Source organism: Chenopodium quinoa, unplaced genomic scaffold (assembly GCF_001683475.1).
Source record: "Chenopodium quinoa cultivar QQ74 unplaced genomic scaffold, ASM168347v1, whole genome shotgun sequence".
NCBI lineage: Eukaryota > Viridiplantae > Streptophyta > Magnoliopsida > Caryophyllales > Amaranthaceae > Chenopodium > Chenopodium quinoa.
In genome coordinates, this window is record NW_018742726.1 from 845,622 (window position 1) to 872,668 (window position 27,047).

The 27,047-nt window shown below is 41.1% G+C and overlaps 2 protein-coding genes across 2 annotated transcripts; one reads left to right on the plus strand and one right to left on the minus strand.

Annotated features, from left to right (window-relative positions):
• The first annotated feature begins 13,230 nt into the window (after window positions 1-13,230).
• LOC110723339 lies at window positions 13,231-14,556 on the plus strand. Its single transcript, XM_021902691.1, has 2 exons — window positions 13,231-13,493; window positions 13,998-14,556. The coding sequence occupies exons 1-2, from the start codon at window positions 13,231-13,233 to the stop codon at window positions 14,554-14,556; spliced, it is 822 nt and encodes a 273-aa protein (XP_021758383.1).
• Window positions 14,557-22,433: 7,877 nt separating this feature from the next.
• LOC110723251 (berberine bridge enzyme-like 8) lies at window positions 22,434-24,314 on the minus strand. Its single transcript, XM_021902592.1, has one exon. The coding sequence runs from the start codon at window positions 24,274-24,276 to the stop codon at window positions 22,660-22,662; it is 1,617 nt and encodes a 538-aa protein (XP_021758284.1). The 5' UTR covers window positions 24,277-24,314; the 3' UTR covers window positions 22,434-22,659.
• Window positions 24,315-27,047: the final 2,733 nt, after the last annotated feature.

A 27,047-nucleotide genomic window follows, 5' to 3' on the forward strand; every position in this document is an offset into this window, starting at 1 on the left:
CGCGAACAAAACTCGGTCAAAGCTTGGTCAAGACTTGTTTATTAAGTAACAAACAAGCTTGAACAAAAATCTTAAGCTCATCTGATAAAAGAACAAAGCTCGAACAACATTATGTTCGACTCGAAAATGCTCGTGAACAACTCGTTTATGCACATTCATAAGTTTATTCACGCTCGATTATAACTCGGTTAAAGCTTGCTCAAGTTCAAAAATTCACTATTATATTAAAACTACTTTAGTATATTTATATATCTTTTACTTATATTTATTTGTAAAAATTACAAATTATTACATTTTATATAGGCATGAAAACTTTGGGTTACCTTTTTACTATAAAAAGAATGGAAACTTCTCATATAAAATTAAGTAGATGCATTAAAATTTATAAGTTTAACGATATACTCAACTTGTTTATTGAATAAAGCTCGTTCAAGCTTGACCTTAAACTCGAAATACAAACAAGCACGTTCGTGACCAAAGCTCAAACATGCCAAATCCTTAATGAGCCAAGCTCGAACAAGATTTTTGAAAGATCTTTCAAACTCGAAATAGCTCGAACACTAAATTTTCTTATCAAGCTTTGTTCGAACAGACTAAAACTCGGCTTTACTCGGACCGTGTGCAGCCCTATTAACACACGCATATCTCTCACATGTTATATATGTATGTAACTATGTATAGGGTTAGGATCTGGTGAGAAGTATGCTTATTGAATTGTGAGAAGGTAAAAAGTATAGATATATAAAAAATGTACTATAAAATATAGATATATACATTATAGATACATAAAAAAAAAATACATTATAGGTATATGATAGATACTTTAAAAATACATTATAGGCACGTGGCTGTTAATGAGCCGTTAAGCTCGAATATTGATAGGCTCGGCTTGAGCTCCTGAGTTTGGGTTCGAGGTTTGGCTTGAGCTCGTGGCTTGTCGAGCCTTTGAAAATTGAGCTCGGCTTCACCTCGAGTGCTCAATAGTGGAGCTCTGCTCGAGCTCTTTATTGGCTTGAGTTCGAAATCAGGCTTGTTATAAGCTCGATTTTGATATTAGGCTAATTTAGGCCCATAAATACATAATGTATGTCACATATGACATAACCAGTTTTTCATGTTATTTTACACAAATCTTTATTAGACTGACCTGTTGTGGCAGGATTAGTGGCCATAGGTGCAGTGATACACGGTGGTGGGTGGCGTGTTCTGCGGTGGCGACGAGAGGCCCGGTGCCCTATAGTTGCTGATGCGTGGAGGTGGTGTTGAGTTGCGGTGGTGGTTGGGAATTGGGAGATGAGTGGAGGCATGGATCCATGGAGGTGTAGCGATAGGGATGAGGTGGAGGCGTGTAGCAATGGAGATGTAGAGGTGGAGCAAAGGAGATGTCAATGGCATGGAAAGTAGGGTTTAAACTTTGAACAACAAGGCCAATAACTACTGACTAGTGAGTGCTTGAGTTAGCTTAAGGAGTTTAGAAATTAGGAAATTATTGGGTTGGGCCAATGGATGACTTACCCAACTACCCAATTAGTGGGTGGTTGTTGTTATAATTATTAACTTTATTTAAATGTAAAAAAAAAAATATAATATATTTATTAAAAAAAAATAAAGCCGCTTGCGAGCTTTTCGAGCCAAACTTAGCATGACTCTGTATCGTCTTGTTTAATCTCATGCTGAGCCCTGCCAAACCGAGCATTGACCGAGCTGAGCTCGAATAATTTACAAGCAGGCTCGGCTTATTAATAGCCCTAAGTACGTCAAAAATACATTAAAAAGATACATTTAGCTAGAATAAAGCAGACCCTGCTCATTAATAACCCTAAGTACGTCAAAAATACAGTAAAAAGATACATTTAGCTAGGATATCATCAGTAGGAGTCTTGATTTTGCTCTAATCTACATGCGAATGCTTCTCCGCTTCAAAATGTTTCAATTACCAGAGTAAATTTATGAGTTTCATTAAAAAAAAAATGTTGTAACTAATTTATTGAGCTACAAGGTTGATGAATTCTGATTTCTCATTCCATTGCAATTGTTAATCGTGATCATCACAATAATAACAAAAACTTATTCAACATGTATCTTGATTACAAAAACTTGAAGAGATTCAAAATTACACGAAGAGAGAAATCAGATTTAGTTGAGGCCGAAGCCAGAATAACAAAGCTTCTCATTGTTAATGGGCCGTAGAAGTTTATTCTCTTCACCTTATTTTTGTTGAATTAAACTTAATTTTACTGAACTTGCTAAATTAAAATTATATTTACTGAGCTGAAATAAATTTTACTAAACTAAAATTATTTTTACTAATTAAATTTATTTTTCCGATTCTCTATTATTGTTTGGGGGTAAAAATACCCCTAACACATGGACCACTGTTAATGCAACACGTGTCCCAATAGCCTGCTGACACGTGTCAGCCTCAGAGAGGCCCAAAGGGATCCAACCCTCTACTGACACGTGTCACCAAAACCCTAGAAGGGGAACTGATCCCCTTCCCTATAAATAGAGGAGACATCCTCATTTATAAAAGAAGTATTGAATACACATTCAATCCACACAAAAACCGAGCAATATTCATTGCAGAATTCTCTCTGAATCAGAGAGAAGTATTTACATTCCGCAATATACTCCTCATACACGTTCTAACTTGATCGTCAGAGGCGGAACTCCCACCCTTGGGAGTCTCCGTTGTTTTGTAGGTACAGGCAGCCGGAGGTCAGTCTCGGTGTTGTAACTCTCTCGCAGGACACATAAAAATACCCCGAAACAATTATATTTAATCATTAAAGTTAATGATTTTAATTGAACTAAAATTATTTTTTTTACTAAACTGAAATTATTTTTTTTACAAAATTTAACTTATTTTTACTAAATTAAAATTATTTTTATTGAATACTACTTCATCGATTTCTTTTTGCTTCGCTTGACCTATAGTCACATGACACACAATTTAACGAAGAAATAAAAAAAGATAAACTATTTTTTTTGATACAAAAAATTAGGGAGTCACATTTGACTTTTTTTTTTCACTATTTGTTTCGGGGTTCTTTGATGTCCTCCGGGAGAGTTACAATTCCAAGACCGACCTCTGGACGCCTGTACCTGCAAAACAACGGAGACTCCGATGATCAAGTTAGAATGTGTTTGAGGAGTAAAGTGCGGAAAGTAAAGGGTCTCTCTTGGATTCCAAGAGAGTATCTGCAATGTGTAATTGCTCATTTCGAGGTGTCAGGTGTCTGACTTTCTCTAATTGTGAGTTAATGTGTATGTGAATTAATTGTGTTCCCGAGGGGAAACATCTCCCTTTTATAGGGTGTTGGAAAACGTTCCTAGTACTAGGTTTTAGTTAACCTAGGACTGACTGGGCTTTGCCTAGGAATTTGGGCCGTTAGAGGCCAATTTCCGGGTTTGCTACATGTCTACCACGTGTCGTGACCCGATTGATCCACCTTGGACCTCTTGCGAGGTGACATGTGGCGGACTCTGGTTGGTCCACGTGGATGACACGTGGCAGAGCTTTAGTGGTCCACGTGGCGGGGAAAAATCCCCTAATCATTTGCCCCTCACAGGGGTGACGTGGCTTGCCACGTGGCGCCTGCGACAGATGTCACGCTCTGATTAGCTAACGGTTTTTTACTGTTTTTTTTCTACGGTCTCTTGGAATTCACCCCCCTATAGGGACTCTGAGCCAAGCACTTCAAGCAAATATTCGGATGGGTATGAAGAGAGGCACTCTCGGTTAGAGATTGCGCGAGAGTCCCTCTCTGTAGACTTGAGAGAAAACTAGGCAGACCCGTCCGCCACCAACCGAGAGCAATATGCCGCATACTATCATCATGTTCCTACAGGCAGGCGGAAAATGATGGCGGAAAAAATTGGGAGCTTCAGAGCTGACCATGTCATGGGGCATGGGTATGTCCTTTGCACGCCGGATGCCGAGGACACTGTAGTCTAGCCCGAGCAGTCCAGCTACGGGGACGCTTGTTTTGGCTGTGATGAGGCAGCAATTAAAGCTGGCCTGAGATTTCCACTACACCCGGCTGTAGAGAATATTTTGGACGGATACCAGCTAGGTGTCTGGCAACTAGCCCTAAAATCTTGGTTCAACATCTTGGGCTATATTGCCGGCTGTGAAATGCATGAGGTAGAGCCAAGCTTTGAGGCATTCGCTCATATGCACTACCTCAGCCGGACCCCGAAGAGAAGCGGGACCGGTTGGTATCAGCTGTCTAGCCACAAGGGCTTATATGATGACTGTGGGGAAGGAGAACAAGTGGAAAGATTGGAGGAACACTTTCTACATCGTCTCCAGCCCTGACCCAGTCAAGAACAAAAAATTTAACAGGTGGAACAGGAACCCACCTTTCCTAACAGGCGGCTCTGAGCTGCCGCCTATTCCTTTTAAAGCAAAAGAGGAGATCCTTGACAGAGGGCTCTTCAAAGTAGACATCTAGGCAAACCCCGAGACTGGGGCGAGGGAGTTCATTCCTCAAAACTATATTCCCAAGTATAACTGGTTATACGATGGGACATATCTGGCCGTATGTAGCCTTAGTGAAGAGATGCCGAGAGGTAGCTGATCGCCTATTCAGGTGTCTTGTGAAAGTTGATTTATTTTGTGTCAAACTAACTCCTTGATTCATCTTTTGCAGACAAAGCCATGGAAAAGCTCTCGGCCTCAACGAAAGCTGCTGCCCAGTACCGCTCGTCCATCTTGGGCAAGCGGCCAACTAAAGAATCGCCTGTTGTGCAGGCGTCAAAGGTGAACTTTGAACTGAACAGATTTCATTTAGCTTTTCTGTCGCCTGCTTCTTACTTATTGTGGTTATTTTGTAGGGCAACTGACAGGTTCTAGTCGTATCACCTAATCAAAAGAAATTCCTAAGTCCTCTAACTAAAGCAGATAGGGAAGTAGGGTCGAATCCACAGGGAAACAGTGTTCTTTTATTCCTAATCAATAATTATAATCTAAATTATTAAGTAACCAAATCGTATTTGAAGGAATTAAACTAATAATTAAAGCTAAGCAAATTAAACAAAGGAATAATCAATAATAAAAGCTCTAGGGTATAGGTTCACCATTAAATAATACTCCAGGATAAAACATACGATCGACTATCAATGCATAAATTAACCAGATTATAAAGGGCTGTCGCTACGTATTATAATCACATAATTAATCTACTGGTATTAAATCTCATCTCTCGAATCTCGACCTAACCATTAATAGATTAACACGCCTATTGAAACTAAGCCTAAACATCAATTCTCATCTCTCGAATCTTGAATCAACATTGCAAAACTCATACAATTAAACCTGCGCAAATTTAATTGCATAACATTAAATCAATCAATAGGAAATTAATCAATCATAAATAATTAACAATAAAAAATTACCCCTTCGTATTATTCATGGATCCCCATAACCCTAGAATTAAACTACTCACACATATTTAATATTAAACTAGGGAAAGCAATTAAAGAAAGCATAATTAAATCAAAACAATGGAATTATTGAAAGTAAAGAGGGAAGAAAACGTTACCAAAATTAAAGGAAATAATGAATGATTGCATAAATCAAGAGTGTGTCGAGAGACAAAGTGTAGAGAGAGAAATTAAGAGGGAGAGAGAAAGGGAGAGAGAAAGAAAAATCGTCCGTGTCAAAGACGCCCTTAAACTCACTTAACAAAAGCGTATTTATACTAAACTCTTAAAGCTAATAAAAGAAAAAGTTAAAGCAAAATAAAAATCCTAACGTAAACACGCGCCCGGTCGGGCGAGGCATCGCCCGGCCGGGCGTGCCTTTTTCACACTTAAAGCCTTGCTCGCGCCCGGTCGGGCGCGCATCCGGGCGAACCTTCACCCTATGGTCTTCCCCTCTCGCCCGGCCGGGCGCGCCTCAGAGCGAGGGCATTGCCCGGTCGGGCGGATGCTTGGGCTTACTCTTCTACGTCCTTTGGGCCTTGTTACCTTAGCCCAATTCGTCATCCTTCTTGGATCGAATTTCCCAAGCTCCAAATCTCCTCATTGAGCCCTTAGACACCGGATTGATTTCTCAAATACGATCCTGGGCTTCGGAATACGATCATAGAAATGCGTCTCGTCTCCAATGCTCGCGGTGGCCCCACTAAATGCCGGGAAATGCACCAAATCTGCAATTTCCTGTAAAATAATGCCACAACTACGAAAACACTAGAAAACGCGTATTAGTAATAAAGTTGGCTCTAAAGAGCCAAAAATACTCCTAACTATGATCACGAGACGGGGAATAAATATATATATAAAATAGACTTATCAACAACTTAGCAAAGCCTTCCTCCTCCTCCCAGCCGGATCCTAAAGTTAGGAAACAAATGGCTAGTGATGTAACGACTCCTGGGAGAGCCAGGAAACATGTGGCCTCAAGTCCAGGAAACAACTCACCTCCAAAATCTCCAGCCGTCCCTGCTGGCAGGCGGCATGGGAAGGAGAAGGAGAAGGAGGCGGTTGTTGAAGGTATCAAAGACTTGTTTCCTTTCCCTTACCCTTTGAGGATCAAATTCAATCGGCAGTCGCCTAGCATCTTTGAGAGCAGTCGGTCTATTAGCCGAATTTACACCAAGTACTTACAGGGTATTAATTGTGCAGATGTCGCTCAAAGGCCGGATGTGGTTCAGATGGCTAGGTCCATGCTGTAGGCCATCCTTGTCGAGGATAGGAAGTCTGTTAAGGGAGTTGACACCCTTAACCTTGAAGCCATCCTGGCTCTCTTGGCCGAGGTATACTTAGTAAAAAGTTCTTTTTTGTTGTTTAAGTAAATGCCTAGTCGCTTGTAACTGATGACTGTTTTTGGCCGAGTGTAGTCTATGCTACGAGTGTATGGTCTCCGCAAGCCCCTGAGTGAAAAGAATAAAGAGGTAAAGGCTGCGAAGGCCTGGGCCGCCTCTGATTATGACAAAGCTATGTTCCAGATTGCACAAAACAAAATTCTGACCACTGACATAATGTATTATCAGGCGTCTACCAATTTCCAGGTCAAAAAGGACTTAGAGGCAGCCCAGAAGAGGATATCAGAACTAGAGAAGTCCGTATCGGACCTCAAGGCTGAGCTCGCGCCTCTAAAGCAGGCGGACAATGAAGTAGCCGGCCTCCGCACTCGGGTAGACAAACTGAAGCAGCGGCTGGCCAACCAGGATACCCAACTTGCCAAAAAATACACTTCAAGGGCCGATGAGGAGAAACAGGCGTTGATCAAGGACATGATGGAGGACACCAACTTCATCATGGAGATGACCTGGGCGGCTCTCTTCCCAGAGACCAGCTATAATAGTTGGAAAAATCAGTTTGTCACCTGTACCCGAGAGTACAATGACAAGATCATGGAGCAAGGCTATGAAGAAAAGGCGGGTGGCGAGTCGTTTTTTTCCACCTCTGGGGAGTCAAACCATGAGGAGGAGGAGGCGGATGATAAAAAAGAGGAGGAGCCGACTGGGGAACAGCAGGATGCGGCTCCTGAATATGAGAAGCCTCCTTTAGAAGCTTAAGTCTTTCTTTGGCCTGCGTGCCACTTGCTTTGTGTCATTACCCGACTAAGGGGTCGTGGTTTATTTACAATTTCAACATTTCTGTCGGTCTTATGACCGACTGTTTATATAAATCATCCGGCAATTTTGTCGGTTTTTCCAAATTTTGAATTTTTGCTTTTCATGAATTTTGCTAAGTGTATGTAGCTTGCTTCTTATTTTAATGAATGCTATATATACCGACTGTTTATGAAAGTGAGTTGATTGACTTGGAATTTTTGATACTTTTGAGCATTACTAATTCTAGGTCAATCAATCACTGTAGTGATTGCCCCAAACCAGGCGGTCAGTCGGCCATTGCACAGGCGAACACCTAGCATAACTCGGGTCTCGGCCTTATAGTAAACCGCAATATACTAAGTTTGTACTTAATTTTCTCTTGGGTTTTAACTGGCTGTCTATTATGGTGCCTGCACAGAAACATACGTCAAACGAGATGTCCAACTGCCGTAACTACGCCCGTTGCTTTAGCAATTTATCCAACCCTAGCAAGAATAGTGGTCGAGTATACCCTTGTTTGCCAAAAAACATGCGTTCTCATTCATATCGTTTAGGTTCGTGCTAGGTTGGTCGGGTGGCTATGAGTTAACCTTTGGGGTTAATTAGTCTTCGTCACCTTAACTTGAATGAAACAGAAAAAACAGTCGGCTGTAGCCATTTGTTGTTGTTCCACTTTCAAAGTTTTGGGTTGTTGATTGTTTCTCGCATGGAAACAGGCGGCGCTTAGTGCATTTAACTGGAGTAGTAGTCGCATCTATGTTTACAAGCGGTTACTGCTTGCTAACCTTTAGAAGGAATAGTGGCCGAATACCATCTTTTTGCCAAGAAACAGGCGGTTTGGTTCGCACCGTTTAGGTTCCATTCCAAGGTTGCTGGTGTGACTATGAGTTAACCCTTTGGGTTATTCAATCTCTGTCACTTTGATTTGAGTGAGTAAAAGAAACAGGCGGCTTTGGCCGCATGATACCTCTATATTTGCCAAGGTTTTCTTAGCTATTTACTCAAATTATGCCGACCGTATTATTGTCCTAAGCAATAACAGGCGGTTTTTGACTTAGATTTTAACTGTCTACCGCTTGTTTGTAGGAAACGGTACGTTTATCTTCGTCTCAGGTCAAATAACTGCAAGGTTGTCTTAGAGACACTCGGTAGGGCCGTGACAACGTACTTTAGTGCACGGTTTTAGGGTGATTTAGTGCTCACTTATTGCCATATTCTAGCTATTTTTCTCACTTATCGCTCTGTTTCTGCACTTTCTTCATATCTGTCATGCTTTACGGGTTTTGTTAGTGTTTTGATGCACTTTCAGCGATGCTTGGACCCCTACGGGACATCCCGATGGTTGGGATAGAAGCCATGGCCTTGAGGTATCTTTGGCTAGGCTTGAATTTCATTTAAAGACCTCCTGGGAGCTGCACGACCATGCATGATGTTTGGCACGGCCGTGCAAGGGAGTTTGAAGATTGGCAAAGCCCTCTGAGAAGGCTGCACGGACGTGCAGAAATTGGCATGCCCATGCTGGAAGCTACACGACCACGCATGATGTTGGCACGACCGTGCAAGTTAGCTGCTGATAACGACAAAGCTTCTGCCTTGGTTGCATGCCCGTGCCACAAACTGGCACGTTCGTGCTGTATGTGGGACACCCGTGCCAGGCCTCTGCTCCAGTTTTCAGCTCTTCTGACCCTGTTGCACGGCCGTGCAGTGTTTGGCACGTCCGTACCAATCATTTTCAGATCGGTTTCTTGTTCTCTCCGCCCCCTTTGTTTTGGACTAATATAAATAGATTAATTGCCTCATTTATGAGGGTAGCCAGATTTTAGAGAGAGAAAGGCTTGTAATATCACCCCTTGTTGGGTCTTAAACAATTTTCTTAAAAGTTTAGCTTAGATTTCATCAACTTTGACACTTTTTACTAGCATTCACGATTATTACCAAGATTTGGCAACATTTGTAATCAAGATTTTGAAGCTTCATTTTAGTAACTTTTCTCTTTCCACTTTACTCGATTTCTTATTTATCATGTTATACCTTGTTATTTGAATCCTTTTTAGTTCTTTGATGATTGTTGTTGAATGTTAGTTCTATTTTTAGCAAGTTACTATTCTAAGTTTGTTGAGCAAGATAGAACCTAGAGATTTTGTGCTTTTCAATATGATGTGTGAGTAGTTCCTTAGCTAGGGGTTGGGTGAAACCCAACCTAATGGTGATTATGAGAGTTTGGGAGTGATTTTGATGATGGATTATGATTAAAATGGATTATATGGGATTGCTTGTTAGTTCTTCATGATAGGAGTAATTAACCTAGATTATTGAACTTGATGGCATGAAATGTTTGGTTCGACATGGAAATGTGAGTTGAATGTTTCATTACTTATTACAATATGATTATGTATCTTTTGTTGCTAAGTTAACGGGGGATCTAAGCTTAGTGATTTGAGTTGTTTTCATATCGTTTGAAGTTGGTCTTGCATGTGGTCTTTGCTATTCCATTATCCTTGTTCCTTCATATTTGCCTAATTGCTATTGGTTGAGTGAATCCCATTCTCCTAGTGTTTTATTTACTTGAATTCAATCCTTAGTTGTAGTTTGTTAGTTAATCACCACTATTACCTTGATTTCGATTTAGCTTGAGCGTTAAGATCATTTAGCGATTGATTCCCGTTCTTCGTGGACCGAACCCTTGCTAACCATTGTACTTGTTTGAGTGAGGTGTTTGTTATAAATGCGTTTGCCTTAGCCTAGATTGTGCGACTGATTTAGCGCTTGTCAAAATGGCGCCGTTGCCGAGGAGCGGTGTTGTCGATTACTATTTGATTTCTTGAGTCTAATTCATTATGAAAAAAAACAACAAAAAGAGTTGTTTTCCCTTTGGCTACACTTGTAGCTTTTCTAATAATTGTGTTTGTTGAGTATGTATGCGCAGAACCCATAACAGGATTTTGGTGCCTTACGATCCCGAGATTGAACAAACTTTTAGAAGAAGAAGGAGAAGGAGATCCGATTCTAGGCCGTTAACTACTTCCCCAACTATAGAGTTCAACTTCGAGGAGCAACAAGGCCAAATGGGTGATCAACAGCCACCACTTCAAAGACCTTTGAAGGAGTTGGGAACTCCGGGAGCTTATAGAGCTTCGAGTGGGATTGTTCCCCCAAACACCCCGGCCAATGATTTTGAGATTCGGGCCGTAATGATAAATTTGATTGAGAGGAGACAATTTAAAGGAGCAAAACACGAGAGCCCTCTTGCACATTTGAACGAGTTTGAGAAATATTGCAACACGATCAAGGTGAATGGGGTCACTCAAGAGTTTTTGAGACTAAAGCTATTTCCTTTCTCCTTGATAGGAAGGGCTCTTGAATGGCTTGAAAAGGAGGTGAGACCCAATTCCTTGAGAACTTGGGATGAGGTCATCACGACTTTCTTAGGGAGATTTTACTCTCAAAAGAAAACGACCGATGCAAGAGCTCTAATTCAAGGTTTTCGGCAAAGGGGGTAGTGAGACTATCTATGAATCTTGGGAGAGGTACAAGGAGTACCAAAGAGAGTGCCCTCACCATGGAATCCCAACATACCAAGTTTTACAAATCTTCTGTGGAGGCTTGAGTCCTCATGGCAAAACAAGCTTGGATGCGGGAGCCGGTGGGCCAATCATGAATAAAACCGAAGAGCAAGTGATTGAGATCATTGAAGATGTGGTAAGGCACCACATGGATTGGCAAGAAAATGAAAGAGAGTCCACAAGCAAGAGTGGGGGGGGGGGGCAGCCTATTCGGTAGATCACTTCAATGCTATAAACAACTTGACATCCCAAATTACAAATCTTGGAAAGGAGATGTCATCGATCAAAGCTAAGCTTGAGTCCTTTACATCGCCCCAAAATCTTCCCTCCCAATCTAAGGGGAGAGGTATGAGTTCTAGCCCTTCTACTTCTACATCTAATATCATGCCTAGTGGATGCTTATTTTGTGATAATTGTGGGTCTTATGACCATGATGCATCTTCTTGTAATTTTGATTCCCAATCCCATGTTGGGTTTCGTAGCGTCCAACGCTACGCGAAAGAGAAACCTGCCCAAGACTCACCCCAATAATTAAAGCAATAAAGCATGCATAAACATAATTAAACAATAATTAAGAAAAGGGATAAATAAGTAATACCCTTGAAGCGTGATTCGCTCGTAAACCGAGCTCTTACTTCGAAGCTTAAAGCCTCACAAGCGTGACGGCCTCCAACAACTCGTACCCACGACCCGACCCGAACGATCTTCGTCTCGAGGGTTAGTCGAGACTTGACCAAGTATAAAATTAGAGTTTTCTCAATAATAAGAGATGCCTTTTTGAGTTCCACTCAAGTTGATTTCCAAATGCCGAATCTTGGGGTATTTATAGGGCAATGAAACTTGCACTCCCATTCATGATCAATGTGGGATAGTTGCATTTTTCATCTAATTTATTTAAATCAAAAATAAATTATAAAACAATGCAATCAACAATCAACAAGTGGCATGAGGAGAGGAGTGGTTAGGTGAGGACCATAACCAAAAAGGGGGGGGGGACCATTGCCTTGCTCCCCAAGGCTTTTCTCCAAGCATTGGTCCCCACTCCTCCTAAACCGGCATCAAGGCAAGGCTGGGCTGGCAGCCTGCCTTGCCGGCCAGCTAGCACAGCCAGCCTGCCCTTGCCAGCACGCCCCAGCACATGCGTGCTGCTAGCGAGCCATACATGCTGCTGGGCGCATAGCAGTGCTGGGCGAGGCCACAGCTCGCTGCTGCTGCTTGGTGCTGCCATGCGAAGGCATGCACACACACAAGCAAGCACATCATGCTGCTGTTGCTTGGTGCTGCCATGCGAGGTACGCACGCACGCAAGCACGCATGGTGCTGCGATGGTGTTGCCATGCGAAGGCACGCACACACGCAAGCACACATGGTGCTGCGATGATGCTGTGCTAGCATTCCACGCACGTACGCACACCTTGGGTGCTGCGATGGTGCTGTGCTAGCGAAGCACGCACACACGCACACCCATGGTGCTGCGATGGTGATGTGCTACCTCGAGCCAGCCTAGCAACCACATGGTTAGGCCAATGTGATGCTACGACTTTGTTCGAACTTGTTGATTGTTGATTTTGCGACACTCGGTCTCGATGCCCTAGGCTTGATATCCGACGTCTGTGTTCGAAATACTCTAGTGACTCATCAAATCCTTTGGATTGATTCGTCGGTTCGGATCGGTAGTTCGTTTGGGTTCGACCTGAAGGGTTCAGTCGAGACAAAGCTGTAATATTAATTGTTCACTAATATTACAGATCGGAACGGCCTCCACCCAGGCATTCCGATCACTTGATCTCACTGAAGAATTAACTTCCTGATAATTCTGAACCCTCTATCAGAATAATACACTTGTTAGAAGGACACCATTCCTTTCATCCCAACCCCATAATGATGATGGTAATGAGTATGAAAATGAACATGTCAATGCCTTGTCTTATGATAATAGACCTAGGAATGAAAACAACGATACTTACCACCCAATCAAAGAGATTAAGGGAATAATTTCAATCAAAGAGGTAATGATTATGATTACGACAACCAAAATTAATGGGGTGGTAGAAACCAAAGGGACCAAAATCCTCAAGGTAACTACAACCAACAAAGTGGTTATGGTAACCATAACCATAACAATCAAGGGAACTAATGGGAATCAAAACCAATACTACCAAGGGGGGAGTTCTAATAACTGGAACAATTGGAATAATAATGGTAATAGAGGCTTTAACAACCAAAATGCTAATTCAATTGTGAGAGGTCCAAGAGCACAACAAGACAATTATTACACTCAAGCACCTCCACAAAAGTCTAGCCTAGAAGAGATGATGGAAAGCGAAGCTAAAATGTTTAATACCTTCATGGCCACTAGTGACAAGTAGTTCAATGAGGTTATGACTCACAACAATATGCTAGAAACCCAAATCTACCAATTAGCCAATGCCATTAAAGAGGGAACTAGCACTTCTAAACTTCCACCCCAAGGGCTTGACCCCAAGAGACCGGTAGATGCCATTTCTACTAGGAGTGGGAAGTTTTTGAAGGAGAGTGAGCCAAAGAAAACCAATGAGAGAGTGACCATGAATGAGCCCTCCCTTGAGAGTGAGTTTGAGCAAGAAGATGAGAGAAGTTGTGAAAGCAAAAAAAGTGATGAAGTTGAGAAAGAAGTTGGAGTTGAAAATGAGAGAAAGATTGAAAAAGAAAAGAAAGTTCAAAAAGAGAAAGAGAAGGAACCAACACAATTGCAGAAACTTCCATATCCTCATAAGTTTGTGAGACACAAGCTAGATGTACAATTTGGTAAGTTCCTAGAAACCTTGAAACAAGTCCACCTCTCAATACCCTTTACTAATGCCATAAAACAAATTCCCAATTATGTTAGGTTTCTAAAGGATATTGTGAGTGGAAGAAGAAGTTGTGATGTTGTTGAAACGGTGAACCTCACCGAAAGTTGTAGTGCAATCATAATGAACAAGATGCCTCCAAAGTTAGGAGACCCAGGTAACTTTTCCATTCCTTGTGCAATAAATCGAATGCAAATTGATAATGCTTTATGTGACTTAGGGGCTAGTGTTAGCCTTATGCCATATACGGTTTACCAAAGACTTGATATAGGGGAGCTTTTGCCTGCCAACATTACCCTTCAATTAGCGGATAGATCAATTAAATTCCCTAAGGGTAAGGTAGAGGATGTTCCCCTAAGGGTTGGAAAGTTTGTTATACCGATTGATATTGTTGTGCTTGACATGGATGAGGATAAGCATATTCCTATCATTTTAGGGAGACCTTTTCTAGCTACTTCCAGTGCTCTGATTAGTGTGAAAAGTGCTAAAATTACACTCAAAGTAGGTGAAGAGGTTCTTGAGTTTGATTTGAATGCAAGCATGAAATATCCTAATTCTACTTTAGAGAAATGCATGAAAATTGACACCATTGATTGAATTGTAAATTCTATGTAAGAGCACTTGCTCTCTACTAACAATTCCCTTGAGAATGTCCTGTTAAACAAGGAAAAGATATAGTGATAAAAGGAAGGAAATGGCGTTGTATGAAGGGTTGCTTGATGAGAATGTTGAAGGAAACGTTGAGTAAGCTTGGATGGGAATCACACCCAAACATTCTTTGGAGATTGCCACTACAAAGGAAGGTAAGGGTGTGCCTATGGTCGAGCTAAAACCTCTACCATCACACCTTAGGTATGAATTTCTTGGACCCAATTCCACATTTCCCGTTATTGTGAATGCATCTTTGAATAAACACCAAACTCGAATGTTATGTGGTGTGTTAAGAAACCATCAAAATGCCTTGGGCTATACCCTTGATAATCTCAAGGGTATTAGTCCCGCTATTTGCATGCATCACATAACATTCGAGGAGGGTATAAAGCCATCCATAGAGAGGCAAAGAAAACTCAACCCTCAAATGGGGGAGGTGGTGAAGAAGGAAATCACCAAGCTCCTAGATGCCAGCATCATCTTCCTCATTTCGAGCTCAAGGTGGGTTTCCCCCGTGCATGTTGTTCCTAAGAAAGGGGGTATGACCGTAGTTGAGAATGAGGAAGGTGATCTCATCTCAACTAGGACCGTGACCGGTTGGCGGATGTGTATAGACTATAGACGTCTAAATGCATCTACCAAAAAGGATCATTTCCCCCTCCCCTTTATAGATCAAATGCTTGAAAAACTAACTAGGCACAAGTATTATTGCTTTCTCGACGGTTATTCGGGTTTCTTTCAACTTCCCATAAACCCGGATGACCAAGAGAAAACAACCTTTACTTGTCCGTATGGAACTTTTGCTTCTAGGAGAATGCCATTTGCTTCCAGGAGAACCCGGGATGTTTCAAAGATGCATGATGAGCATATTTGGCGACATGCTTGAAGAGGAAATGGAGGTATTTATGCATGAATTTTCGGTTGGTGGCCTTAAATTTGAGGATTGCTTGACAAATTTGGGCAAATGTTTGGCTAGATGCGAAAAAGTCAATTTGGTCTTGAACTGGGAGAAGTGCCACTTTATGGTTAAGGAAGGAATTGTCCTTGGGCATAAGATCTCCAACAAAGGAATTGAAGTTGACAAAGCCAAGGTTGAAGTAATCGAGAAGCTACCACCCCCTATCAATGTGAAGGGAGTAAGATCATTTCTTAGGCATGCGGGGTTTTATAGAATGTTTATCAAAGACTTCTCACTAATTGCTAGACCCCTTAATGCTCTTCTTCAAAAGGAGGCTGATTTTGTGTTTAATGAAGAGTGCCTCAATGCTTGCAACAAGTTAAAGAAAGCTTTGATTTCTACTCCTATTGTGCAAGGGCCAAGATGGGATTTGCCCTTCAAACTTATGTGTGACGCTAGTGATGTGGCCATAGGGGGTGTGCTTGGGAAAAGGATTGACAAGAGGCTTTATATGATCTATTATATGTCAAAAACTTTGAATGAAGCACAACGCAATTATACAACAACGGAGAAGGAATTTCTAGCCGTAGTCTATGCTTTTGAGAAGTTTTGGTACTACCTCATTGGTTCCAAAACTATTGTTTACACCGACCATGCAACTATTAAGTATCTTGTAGCCAAGAAGGAATCCAAACCACGCCTCCTCCGTTGGGTGTTGTCTTTGTAGCAATTAGATCTCGAAATTCGGGATAAGAAGGGGCGGAAAATGCGGTAGCGGATCACCTCTCCCGGTTAGAGAACATGCTAGATAATGATGATGGGGTCCCAATTTGTGATGAGTTGAAAGATGATGTGCTTTACTTCTTGACCGAGAAATATCTTCCTTGGTTTGCGGATTTGGTGAACTATTTGTCTTGTGGGGAGTTTCCTCCAAATGCTTCAAGGAACTAGAAGAAGAAGTTGAAAAGGGAAGCAAGACACTACATATGGGATGATCCGATCCTTTTTCAAAAGAGGAGTAGATGGTTTACTCCATAGATGTTTGCCAAATGATGAAGTAAAGAGTGTTTTGAAGATGTGCCACTCCGATCCTTGTGGAGGACACATGGGTGTCAACAAAACAGCCTTGAAAGTGCTACAAAGCGGGTTATGGTTGAAAGGAATGGTGTCCTTCCAACAAGTGTATTCTTTCGATAAAGGGTTCAGAATTATTACGGAGCTAATTCTTCAGTAAGGTCAAGTGATCGAAATGCCTAGGTGGAGGCCGCTTCCGACCAGTAATATCAATGTACAATTGATGTTACAGCTTAATCTTAACTGAACCCTTCGGGTCAAACCCAATCGAATCACCGATCCGAGACGACGAATTAATTCGAAAGGATTTAATGAGTTAGCAGAGTTTTACGAATACAGACGTCGGATATCGAGCCTAGGGCGTCGAGACCGAGCGTCGCAAAATCACAAGCAACAAGTATGAGTGTAGCCGTAGCTAGGCTAGGCTAGCTCATCGCAAGCCTAGGCGTACCATGTGTGTGCTAGGTGCACCATGGTGTGCTAGGCACTATCGCAGCCCTATCATCATGCCTAGGCGCTATCGCAGCCCTAGCATGATGCTAGGCACCATCGCAGCCCTATCGCACCAAGCACAACAACCATGTGTGTGTGTGCATAAGCGTGGGCACTATCGCAACCCCCTAGCACCACGCACAGCACCATCGCAGTGCTAGGCACATGCGTGTGTGCGTGTGCGTGTGCACCATAGCACATCAAGCTGGCAGGTAGCACCGGCCTTGCGTGTGTGCTAGGCACCATCGCAGGCCACACACCAAGCACAGCTAGCTGGCACGCAGCACTGGCCTTGCGTGTGTGCTAGGCACCATCGCAGGCCACGCACCAAGCACATCGCTAGTGGTTGCGCGTAGATGTGCGAGCATGGGCGAGTGGTGCTGGCTGGCTGGGTGTGCGAGCATGTGCGAAGGGTGCAGCAATGATGCGTGTGATGCTGGTTATGCGAGAGCCATGCATGTGCGTGTGCCTGCGATAGCAAGGCAGCAGCGCCCAGCACAAGGTGTGGCTCGCTAGCAGCACGCAAGTGTTGGGCTGGGAGATGCGTGGTGTGCCAGCTAGGCATGCTAGGTGGCTGTGCGTGCTGGCAGCACTAGGTGGCAGCCAGCCCAGCTGCCTTGTGTGTGGCGGTTTAGGAGAGGTGGGGACCAAAGCCTCCAAGCTTCCCTTGGGGAGCAAGGCAATGGTCCCCCCATGGGATATGGTCCTCACCTAACCCATTCTCTCCTCTTGCCACTTGTTGCCTTGTGATTGCTTTTGCCCAATTATTTATTTTAGAATTAAATAAATTATTGCAATTGCACATGATCCCACATTGATCATGAAAAGGGGTTTCAAGTCCCCATTCTCTATAAATACCCACTTGGTTGGGATTTTGAGATTACAACCTTGAGTGGAATTAAAAAGGCAACTCTAGAAAGAGTAAACCTTTGATTCGTAAAACTCATAGTTATTTTGTCCGGGTCTTGACTAACCTTCAAGACTTAGGACACTCGGGTCAGGTCGAGGGTACGATCGATCGGAGATCTCGTGTTTTCGGGATTTTGAAGTAAGAGCTCTTTGGGAGCGAAGCACGCGTCAAAGGTATAATTCTTGTTCTTAATCTTGTTTGATTAAATTTATTATGCTTGTTTATTGTTTTAATTAAGGGGCGGGTCTTGGTGGGTTTCCTTCCGCGTAGTGTCGGGTCACTACGAAACCCTACAATGGTGGCCTCATATCTTCATATATTCATGGGGTTTTGTGAAAACGTGTGACTCTTGCCAAAGAATCGGTAATGTTTCGAAGAGAAATGAAATGCCTCAACAACCGATTCTTGAGCTTGAGGTGTTTGATGTGTGGGGCATTGATTTGATGGGACCTTTTCCCTCATTTAATGGGAACCATTATATACTTGTGGAGGTCGATTATATTTCAAAGTGGGTGGAAGCAATTGCCTCTCCAACAAATGACCACAAAGTTGTGATGAAATTGTTCAAAAAGGTAATATTTCCTAGATTTGGGGTCCCAAAAGCGGTTGTAAGTGACAATGGTTCTCAATTTGTTCATATTGTGTTTCAAAAGATGTTGAGAAAGAATGGGGTCCATCAACGCTTCGGTACGACTTATCACCCACAAACAAGTGGGCAAGAAGAGGTTTCCAATCGCCAAATCAAGGTGATTCTTGAGAAAACAGTGGATAGAAATAGAAAAGATTGGTGGGAAAATGTAGATGATGCCCTTTGGGCCTATAGAACTGCTTTCAAAATCCCCATCGGCATAACCCCCTACCGGCTTGTATATGGTAAGTCTTGTCACCTTTCGGTTGAACTTGAACACCGTGCTCAATGGGCTATCAAAAAGATCAACTTTGATTTGGCAAGTGCGGGTGAACAAAGGTGGCTAGATTTGCATGAGTTAGAGGAACTAAGGATGGATGCGTATGATTGTGCAAGCTTATACAAAACCCGGTCAAAGGAGTGGCATGATCGGTAAATTGAAAAGAAGACCTTCAATGTTGGTGATAAGGTGTTGCTTTACAATTCAAGGGTGAAATTATTTCCCAAAAACTCATGTCTAGATGGAGTGGACCTTTCACCATAAAAGAAGTCTTTCCCCATGGAGCCGTTGAACTCAATGATTTGGATGGAATGAGGTCATTTAAGGTCAATGGGGGCCGCTTGGAAAATCTGAGGACTAGAGTGGGCGGACATGCCGCCTGTTTGGTCTTCTCGGTTGGATTGAGAATACCTCATTGAGGTATTTTGAAAGCTGTCATTGAAGTTCGACGTTGAGGCCGACTTTGATAGTTGCATATTCTTCTTTTGCTAGATTAACATCCAAGCATCAGAATATGTTTTCTTGGAACCATCCGGCTGTACATGCTGGATGGCCTTCCTCTTCCCTAGCTCAAGGAACCAACGTCTGGCCAAGTTTATTAAGGGCTTCTGTCCCTCCCTTGGTTTAGGGTAAGGAGTGGCCTCTCGGTCTTTGACCGGCTTATTCCTCCCTGAATGAGAGGGAATTTTAGCCGAATGTTCCTTGGTAGGGACAACCGTCCGTTTATCAATAAGATCCTTTATCTCCCCTTTGAAACTTGTCATGAGAGTCATGAGCTCGTTTCTAGTGACGGGAGTGGATCCTTCAGCCACCTGTAGCCGTCCAGCCGGCTGGCCGCCAACTGTTTCACTAGGCCCTGCCTGGTCGGTGTTCCGTTCCCTCCTTTCGGTGGGACGGATGCGCCGTGTTCTGAGGGACCCGTCAAGGGCCGTGTGGGTGGCGACATCATAGTCGTCATCTGTATCTTGGTCTGAAATGACCTGAGCTTCATCCAAGGGCCGTTTCACGTTTAGGGGCGGTATAGATTCTTGTGAAGTCATCTTAGAAGTAATCTCCCCACAGATGGCGCCAAATGTTTCGGGGTTTTTTGGTGTCCTGCGGGAGAGTTACAATTCTAAGACCGACCTCTGGACGCTTGTACTTGCAAAACAACGGAGACTCTTGTGGGTGGGTGTTCCGCCTCCGATAATCAATTTAGAACGTGTTTGAGGAGTAAAGTGTGGAAAGTAAAGGGTCTCTCTTAGATTCCAAGAGAGTATCTGCAATGTGTAATTGCTTAGTTCGAGGTGTCAAGTGTCTGACTTTCTCTGATTGTGAGTTAATGTGTATGTGAATTAATTGTGTTCCCGGAGGGGAAACATCTCCCTTTTATAGGGTGTTAGAAAACGTGCCCAATACTAGGTTTTAGTAAACCTAGGACTGACTAGACTTTGCCCAGGAATTTGGGCCGTTAGAGGCCAATTTCATGGTTGGCTACCTGTCTGCCACGTGTCGTGACCTGATTGGTCCACCTTGGACCTATCGCGAGGTGACACGTGGCAGACTATGGTTGGTCGTTGGTCCACGTGGATGACACGTGGAAGAGCATGAGTGGTCCACTTGGCAGGGAAAAATCCCGTAATCACTATTCATATACTTACTTGACCATTATATATATATATATATATATATATATACACACACACACACACTCACACACACATACACACACTAGTACGTACCCCGGGTGATGCCCCGGGTTTCCTCTGCAATATATATCTTTATGTTTTAAAATTCCTTAATTAATTGGCTACTTATAAAATAATTATCAAGTAATAATTATAATTATAAAGTAATAATTATTTTCTCAAAGGCATTATCGTTGATGTCTAAATCTATCCACGTTTGAACATTTGTTGCTTTAAATGTTCATAATTGGATGAGTAATTTAATTCTACGGTTTCATTGACATTTAACAATTTGAACTCCTACACTTTATTCAAAACCCTTAATTTGAAAGTAAGTCTTCGGCTCTCAGACTTTTAGGTTTTTTTTTTTTTTTTTTTTTTTTTTTTTTTTTTTTTTTTTTGAAAGACGATTATCTATTTGGAATTTTAATTCTGAAGGCGATACCCAGTTTGTTTATTGAATTTTAAAAATAAAATAAAATTAATCTACATTTCAAATTTTAAAACATATCATTAATACAAACATTGTTATGTAAGAGGTGTACTGTATATTCCTTTTGATTTAGGATATTTTGACAAAGGACACTATTGATTTTTGTAAGAGCGTAATATATATTATAGAAATATACACTATGTATGAGAAAAATGATATGAAAATTCTCTCTTTAATTAATTCTGCTTGATTAATCCAATCCAATGTCGTCCTTCCAAAAAAAAAAAAAATTCCAATCCAATGTTGCATAATAGTATCTATCTAAAAATATATTGCTATAATCTTTATTGTACTTCAACTACTAATTGTATGGAGTACAGTAAAATAAACCCTTATCAGTTATCACTAAATTTATGGGCTAATTCTACCAATTTTTTATTTTATTTTGTGGAAAGTTTTTCATTTACTCACTTATTCATAATTTAGGAATTTTATGGGCTAAAAATAGATTTACTGAAAGTTATAATTAGTGAAAGGTATAAAGTATTGGTATTTTATTGGAAATAAAACTCTAAACCAGCTATTTAATCCTAAAAATCTATCCAAATTTTATTGAAAATAAAACTCTAATCTAACTTTTTTATCTTACAAAATCTATCTAAATCTATCCAATATTTTTATCCTACGTATCATACTAATAATTAATTGTTGCATACATGGCGTGACATTTGACGAAAAGTTGAAACGCCAAGTGTCGTTGTCTCGTGACCTAGTTAAAAGTTAGCTTTATATATTAGTTATATGATATGATATATATTAATCATAAAATATATATTGTTAAATATGTTTTAATATAAAGTTTCATAATATCAACTTTTAATACTTTTTACTAATATTTTATCATATATTATATACCTAAGGTCACACTCATTGACATTTGTGCTATGTTAGACTGTGTCAATTAGTCAGGAACAGAGGGGTAGTTCATTTTTATTCAGTGTATGTTTATTCTTTAATCTCTCCCTTAATTGTGTGCCAAACGGCTCTAGATCAAGTAAATTGGAGGAAGTGTATTTTTTTTAAGGTGAAGAAAACATGAACTAATGGACTTAGAAGTTGGTCTAATAATTATTTTACAAAATTTCAAGTTACTCATATATGTAAGGGTTGGGATACTTCTTACTATTCTCACATGATCCTATATTCCTAAGTCTATACATACACTCACCCTTTATTTCCCTCAAATCCCTTCTCTCATTTAATTTCCCTCCTAATATTTCTAACGATCAAAACGTAGTTAAGGAGACTTGAATATGTAGCAGACTAGCCCGTAGTTATTTTAAGGTGCCTAAAATAGCTTGTCAAATAGAGTCAAAGTAAATTTTTTTTTTCTTTTTTTATTATTATTATATCTTGAATTCAGGCCAACAAATTATACAAGTAAACAAGCAATATGAAGACATATATATTGCAATTATACAATGTGAAACACTTTTTTACATACTATGGTATAACTGTATAAGTACAAATCAATAGACATATATATTACAATAATAATACAATGTTAAAACACTTTTTTACACACTATGGTACAAGTACAAATCAATATGCATTTAAACGATACTAGTATATGTATGCATGTATTCTAAAGTATTACGGTCCATGCACTAACGTGGAAGAGTTGGTATACTTTGCTCATTCCTAAAGAAGTTATCAGGATCAACCACGGTCTTAATTTTCACCAACCTATCAAAGTTATCCTTGAAATATTTCACCCCATATTTTTTACCTTCGATGTAGCTTCTTATACCTTGGTGATTAATCCCCAAGTCAATGTCTCGATAATTAAGAAAAGCTTCTCTTGGGTTTTTTGAAACAAAAGGAGTCATGTAGTTATGGAGCTTTCTTGTCAAGTCTATATAGTACTTTGATCTATCATTGTCTTCTTCGTTCCAATTAGTCGCGTATTGAAGCTTGAACATGTTCCCGGCCCTATGAGGGAATGGTGTCACATCAGCCGGTATCTCTGCCATTTGGCCTCCATAAGGGTTGAACGTAAGTTGAGGCGTTTGTAGTTCAACCATTAGCTTCCACAACCCTTCTAACCCGTATCTTGGAATTGGCTTCTTCAAATAATCGGACTTTCTTTTGAGGGAAGTTAAACTTGAAGGGTGCCTATCTAACAAAGTCGAAAGTGGAGTTTCCATAGCAAAGTCATAATAGAAAAGGACAGATTCAATCCAACTCATCTCAAGGCAATCCGACTTTTCTAGGCCTAACAAGGGAAAATTCTCGTGTACTAGGGATAGGAGGGATTGGGTGTCACCTAAAAACAAGCATCTATATGTTGCTTGGTTTGTCAAAAGGCCAGTTTTGGTCGAGTTTGTAACACCTAGGGTAAGCCTAATGAAGGCATCACGGTCCAAATTTGGAGCAACATGTTGGTATTGATCAACAATATCAGTTAGGTTTTGGTCTAGTGTCCTTGAAACCCTAAAAACAGTGACCTTTTTAGGTACTTTAACCAATTTTATTTTATAGGAAAGGATGACACAAAAACTCGAACCACCACCACCTCGAATAGCCCAAAAGAGATCCTCTCCCATAGTTGCGCGATCAAGTATTCTACCATTGACATCCACAACTTTAGCATCAACAAGATTATCACTTGTAAGGCCGTATTTTCGCATTAAATTACCATAACCTCCTCCGGTGATGTGCCCTCCAGCACCAACGGTAGGACAAACTCCTGCAGGGTACGCATGAGTGTCACTCTTGTTGGCGATGTTGTAGTACACTTCACCTAGGATAGCCCCGGCATCCACCCAAGCAGTCTCATCCTCGATGTTAACATCAACTGAACGGAAGTTGAACATATCAACCACGAAAAAAGGGACTATAGAGACATAGGATAGCCCCTCATAGTCGTGGCCTCCACTTCGGACCTTCATCTCAATACCATTCTCCTTGGCACACAAGATCGATGCTTGGATGTGAGACACATGGGTAACTGTCACAATGAGCAAGGGCTTACGAGTTGTGGAGGTATTAAAACGAAGATTTCGTACGTAGGATTGTAGAACAATCGAGAAGGATGTATTTTGTGGTGCATAAATGAGGGATGATATTGGATAGGAATCAAGAGAATGGTTAGTAAGACATTTTATCAATTTATCTTGAATATCATTTTCATTTGAAACTATATTTGCATTACTTGAAGTAACAAGTGTGGATACGAAAATTAAGGCTAGAAAAGAAAGAAATGTGAAGATATGAACCTTCATGTTTGCATTGGTGTCGTTTATGATAATTAAATGTTTGTTATTTATAGCAAGTAAAACTAAGAACTAATTGTATGAATAAGGTTTAAGATATATATTACGTACACCATGAAATTTTTGTAAGTTTAATTGTTAAGAAGTTGCTTTTGAATTACGACTAAATATAATTTGACCAAGAAACTAATCAAATTTCACATAGAAAATGGCGTTGAATTCCAAATTGTAAGGATGACAAATATTGGGGTACCATAGTTGATTATTCTTTATTTGAATCTTATTATTTCATGTGGGATAAGATTAATTAGGTGGCAAGAAAATGACTGCATGATTTGATTAGAATTAATTGATCAATCATATATTTGATAAAAAGTCATATGCTTACATGCACAATTAAAGAATTAGACATTTTTATTGTGTACAAGTCATTGTATCTAAATTATTTAATTTTTTAATCATTTGACTGGAATTCCCTTTATATTCAGTGAATAAACGCATGTGCTTCATGAGCTATTTTCATAATGTCAATAGCATGGTTTGACCTTAATACGTGTAATTATAAATCAACAAAATCCATAAAAATGATACGGAGATAATGAAAATTTATATTCTTAATACTAGTTTAAATCCCGTATGAGTATTAACCTAAGCTATCTATTATCTGCCCAAAAGTAAGCTATGTGGAATTCATAATCAATCATCTGCTAGGTTGCGTAGTAAGTTTTCACAAAATGTCGGCATCACTTAATTACCTACTTTTCTAATTAAACATATGATGGTTGACCGCAAATAATGGAAACTAGATGATTTTTGTGCAATGCACAATTTATTTGTATTTTTTCAAATAAAATATTTTACTAAATACATATTTATCTCATAAACTTTGTGATATTCACCTATTTAATACTTCAAATTTATTTATTTATTTTTTAATTTATTTTTTGAATAGTGTTTTAGGGTTTTTTGGATGTCCTGCGGGAGAGTTACAACACCAAGACTGACCTCTGGACGCCTGTACCTGCAAAACAACAGAGACTCCTGTGGGTGGGAGTTCCGCCTCCGACAATCAAGTTAGAACGTGTTCGAATGGAAAAAGTGCGGAAAGTAACGGGGGATCAGGCTCCTCTTAGGAGAGAAGTGATCATCCGGTTATCCGAGATAACCTCGAAATCCGAGCCTTAGCTCTCAAGTAGTGTAATTAAAGCTGGAGTTAATGCTCAGTAATTAATGTACACCTGTGTTTGAGAATTTCTAAATGATGTCCCTCAGAGGGAACATCTCCCTTTTATAGGTTCTTGATATGTGTGTCCAGTACTAAGTTTTTAGAAACCTAGGACTGACTGGGCTTGCCTAGGTATTTGAGCCGTGGAAGGCCACTTTACTAGTCGGCAATCTGTCTACCACGTGTCATAGCCTAATTGGTCCACTTTGGACCTCTCATGAGGTGACACGTGGCGGACTCTAGTTGGTCCACGTGAATGACACATGGCAGGATCTCATTGGACCACGTGGCGGGATTAAATCCCCTAATCATTTACCCCTCACAGGGGTCACATGGCTTGCCATGTGGCTCCTGTGACACATGTCACAATTTGATTGGCTAACTGTTTTTTTTTTATTTTTTTTTACTGTCCCTTGAAATTCACCCCACTATAAATAGACAGAACTTCTTGACTTTGAGAACTTTGTCCTTTTCTGAGAAAGAACGACTGCCGCCTGCTACCAGACTGCCTGCTCTAACAGCCGCTGCAGATTTATCTAGCACCTTCATCTTCGCAGACTAAAGGTAACAACGTACTTTCTCTTTGTTTCTTTTTCTTTTTAAAAAACGGTTTCCCAAAAGCACTTGGCACGACCTAGGTTAGTGATCAGCCGGTCACCGGGGACGACTGAATCTAGAACTAGGAGTGCTGACTGCCCCTTGCTGGATCACCCTTTGCGAACTGCCCTAAGTCCGACTGTCTATGTGTCTGTGCAGGACACCATGGCCAGAACTAAGAGAACTGCAAGGATGACAAATTTAGACGTCTTTTCCATCTATGTGCCTGTTAGTGAATTATCTGACGTGCTGCCAGGTGCCCCCCAGCACCCCTAGTGATTCCATTTTAGAAGAATTAGGTGAGGAGGCTCAAAATGACATGCTGGGCTTTGTTGATCTAGCCTATCAGGCGGACGCTAGGTCCGAGAGCTCAAGCAGCGACTCTGAGCCAAGTACCTCCAGCAAGTTCTCTGTCGACTCTGAAGAGAGGCACTCTCGGCTAGAGACAGCGAGAGAATCCCTCTTAGTGAAATTGGGAGAAAATTGGGCGGAGTTGTCTACTACCCTCCTAGAGCAATATGCCGCCTACTATCATCATGTTCCCGCAGGCAGGCGGAAAATGAGGGCGGACATAATTGGGAGCCTCAGAGCTGACCATGTCATGGGGCATGGTTATGTTCTATGCACGCCGGATGTCGAGGACACTGTGGTTTGGCCAGAGAAGTCCAGCTACAGGGACGCATGTTTTGGCTGCTATGAGGCGGCTATTAAGGCAGGCCTAAGATTTCCTCTACATCTGGCTGTAGAGCGAATCCTGGACGAGTACCAGCTGCTTGTCTGGCAATTGGCCCCAAACTCTTGGTTTAACATATTGGGCTATGTTGCCGGCTGTGAAATGCATCAAGTAGACCCCAGCTTTGAAGCATTCGCCCATATGCATTACCTTAGTCGGACCTCAAAAACAAGCGGGACCAACTAGTACCAGCTGTCTAACCACAAAGGCTATATAATGAATGTG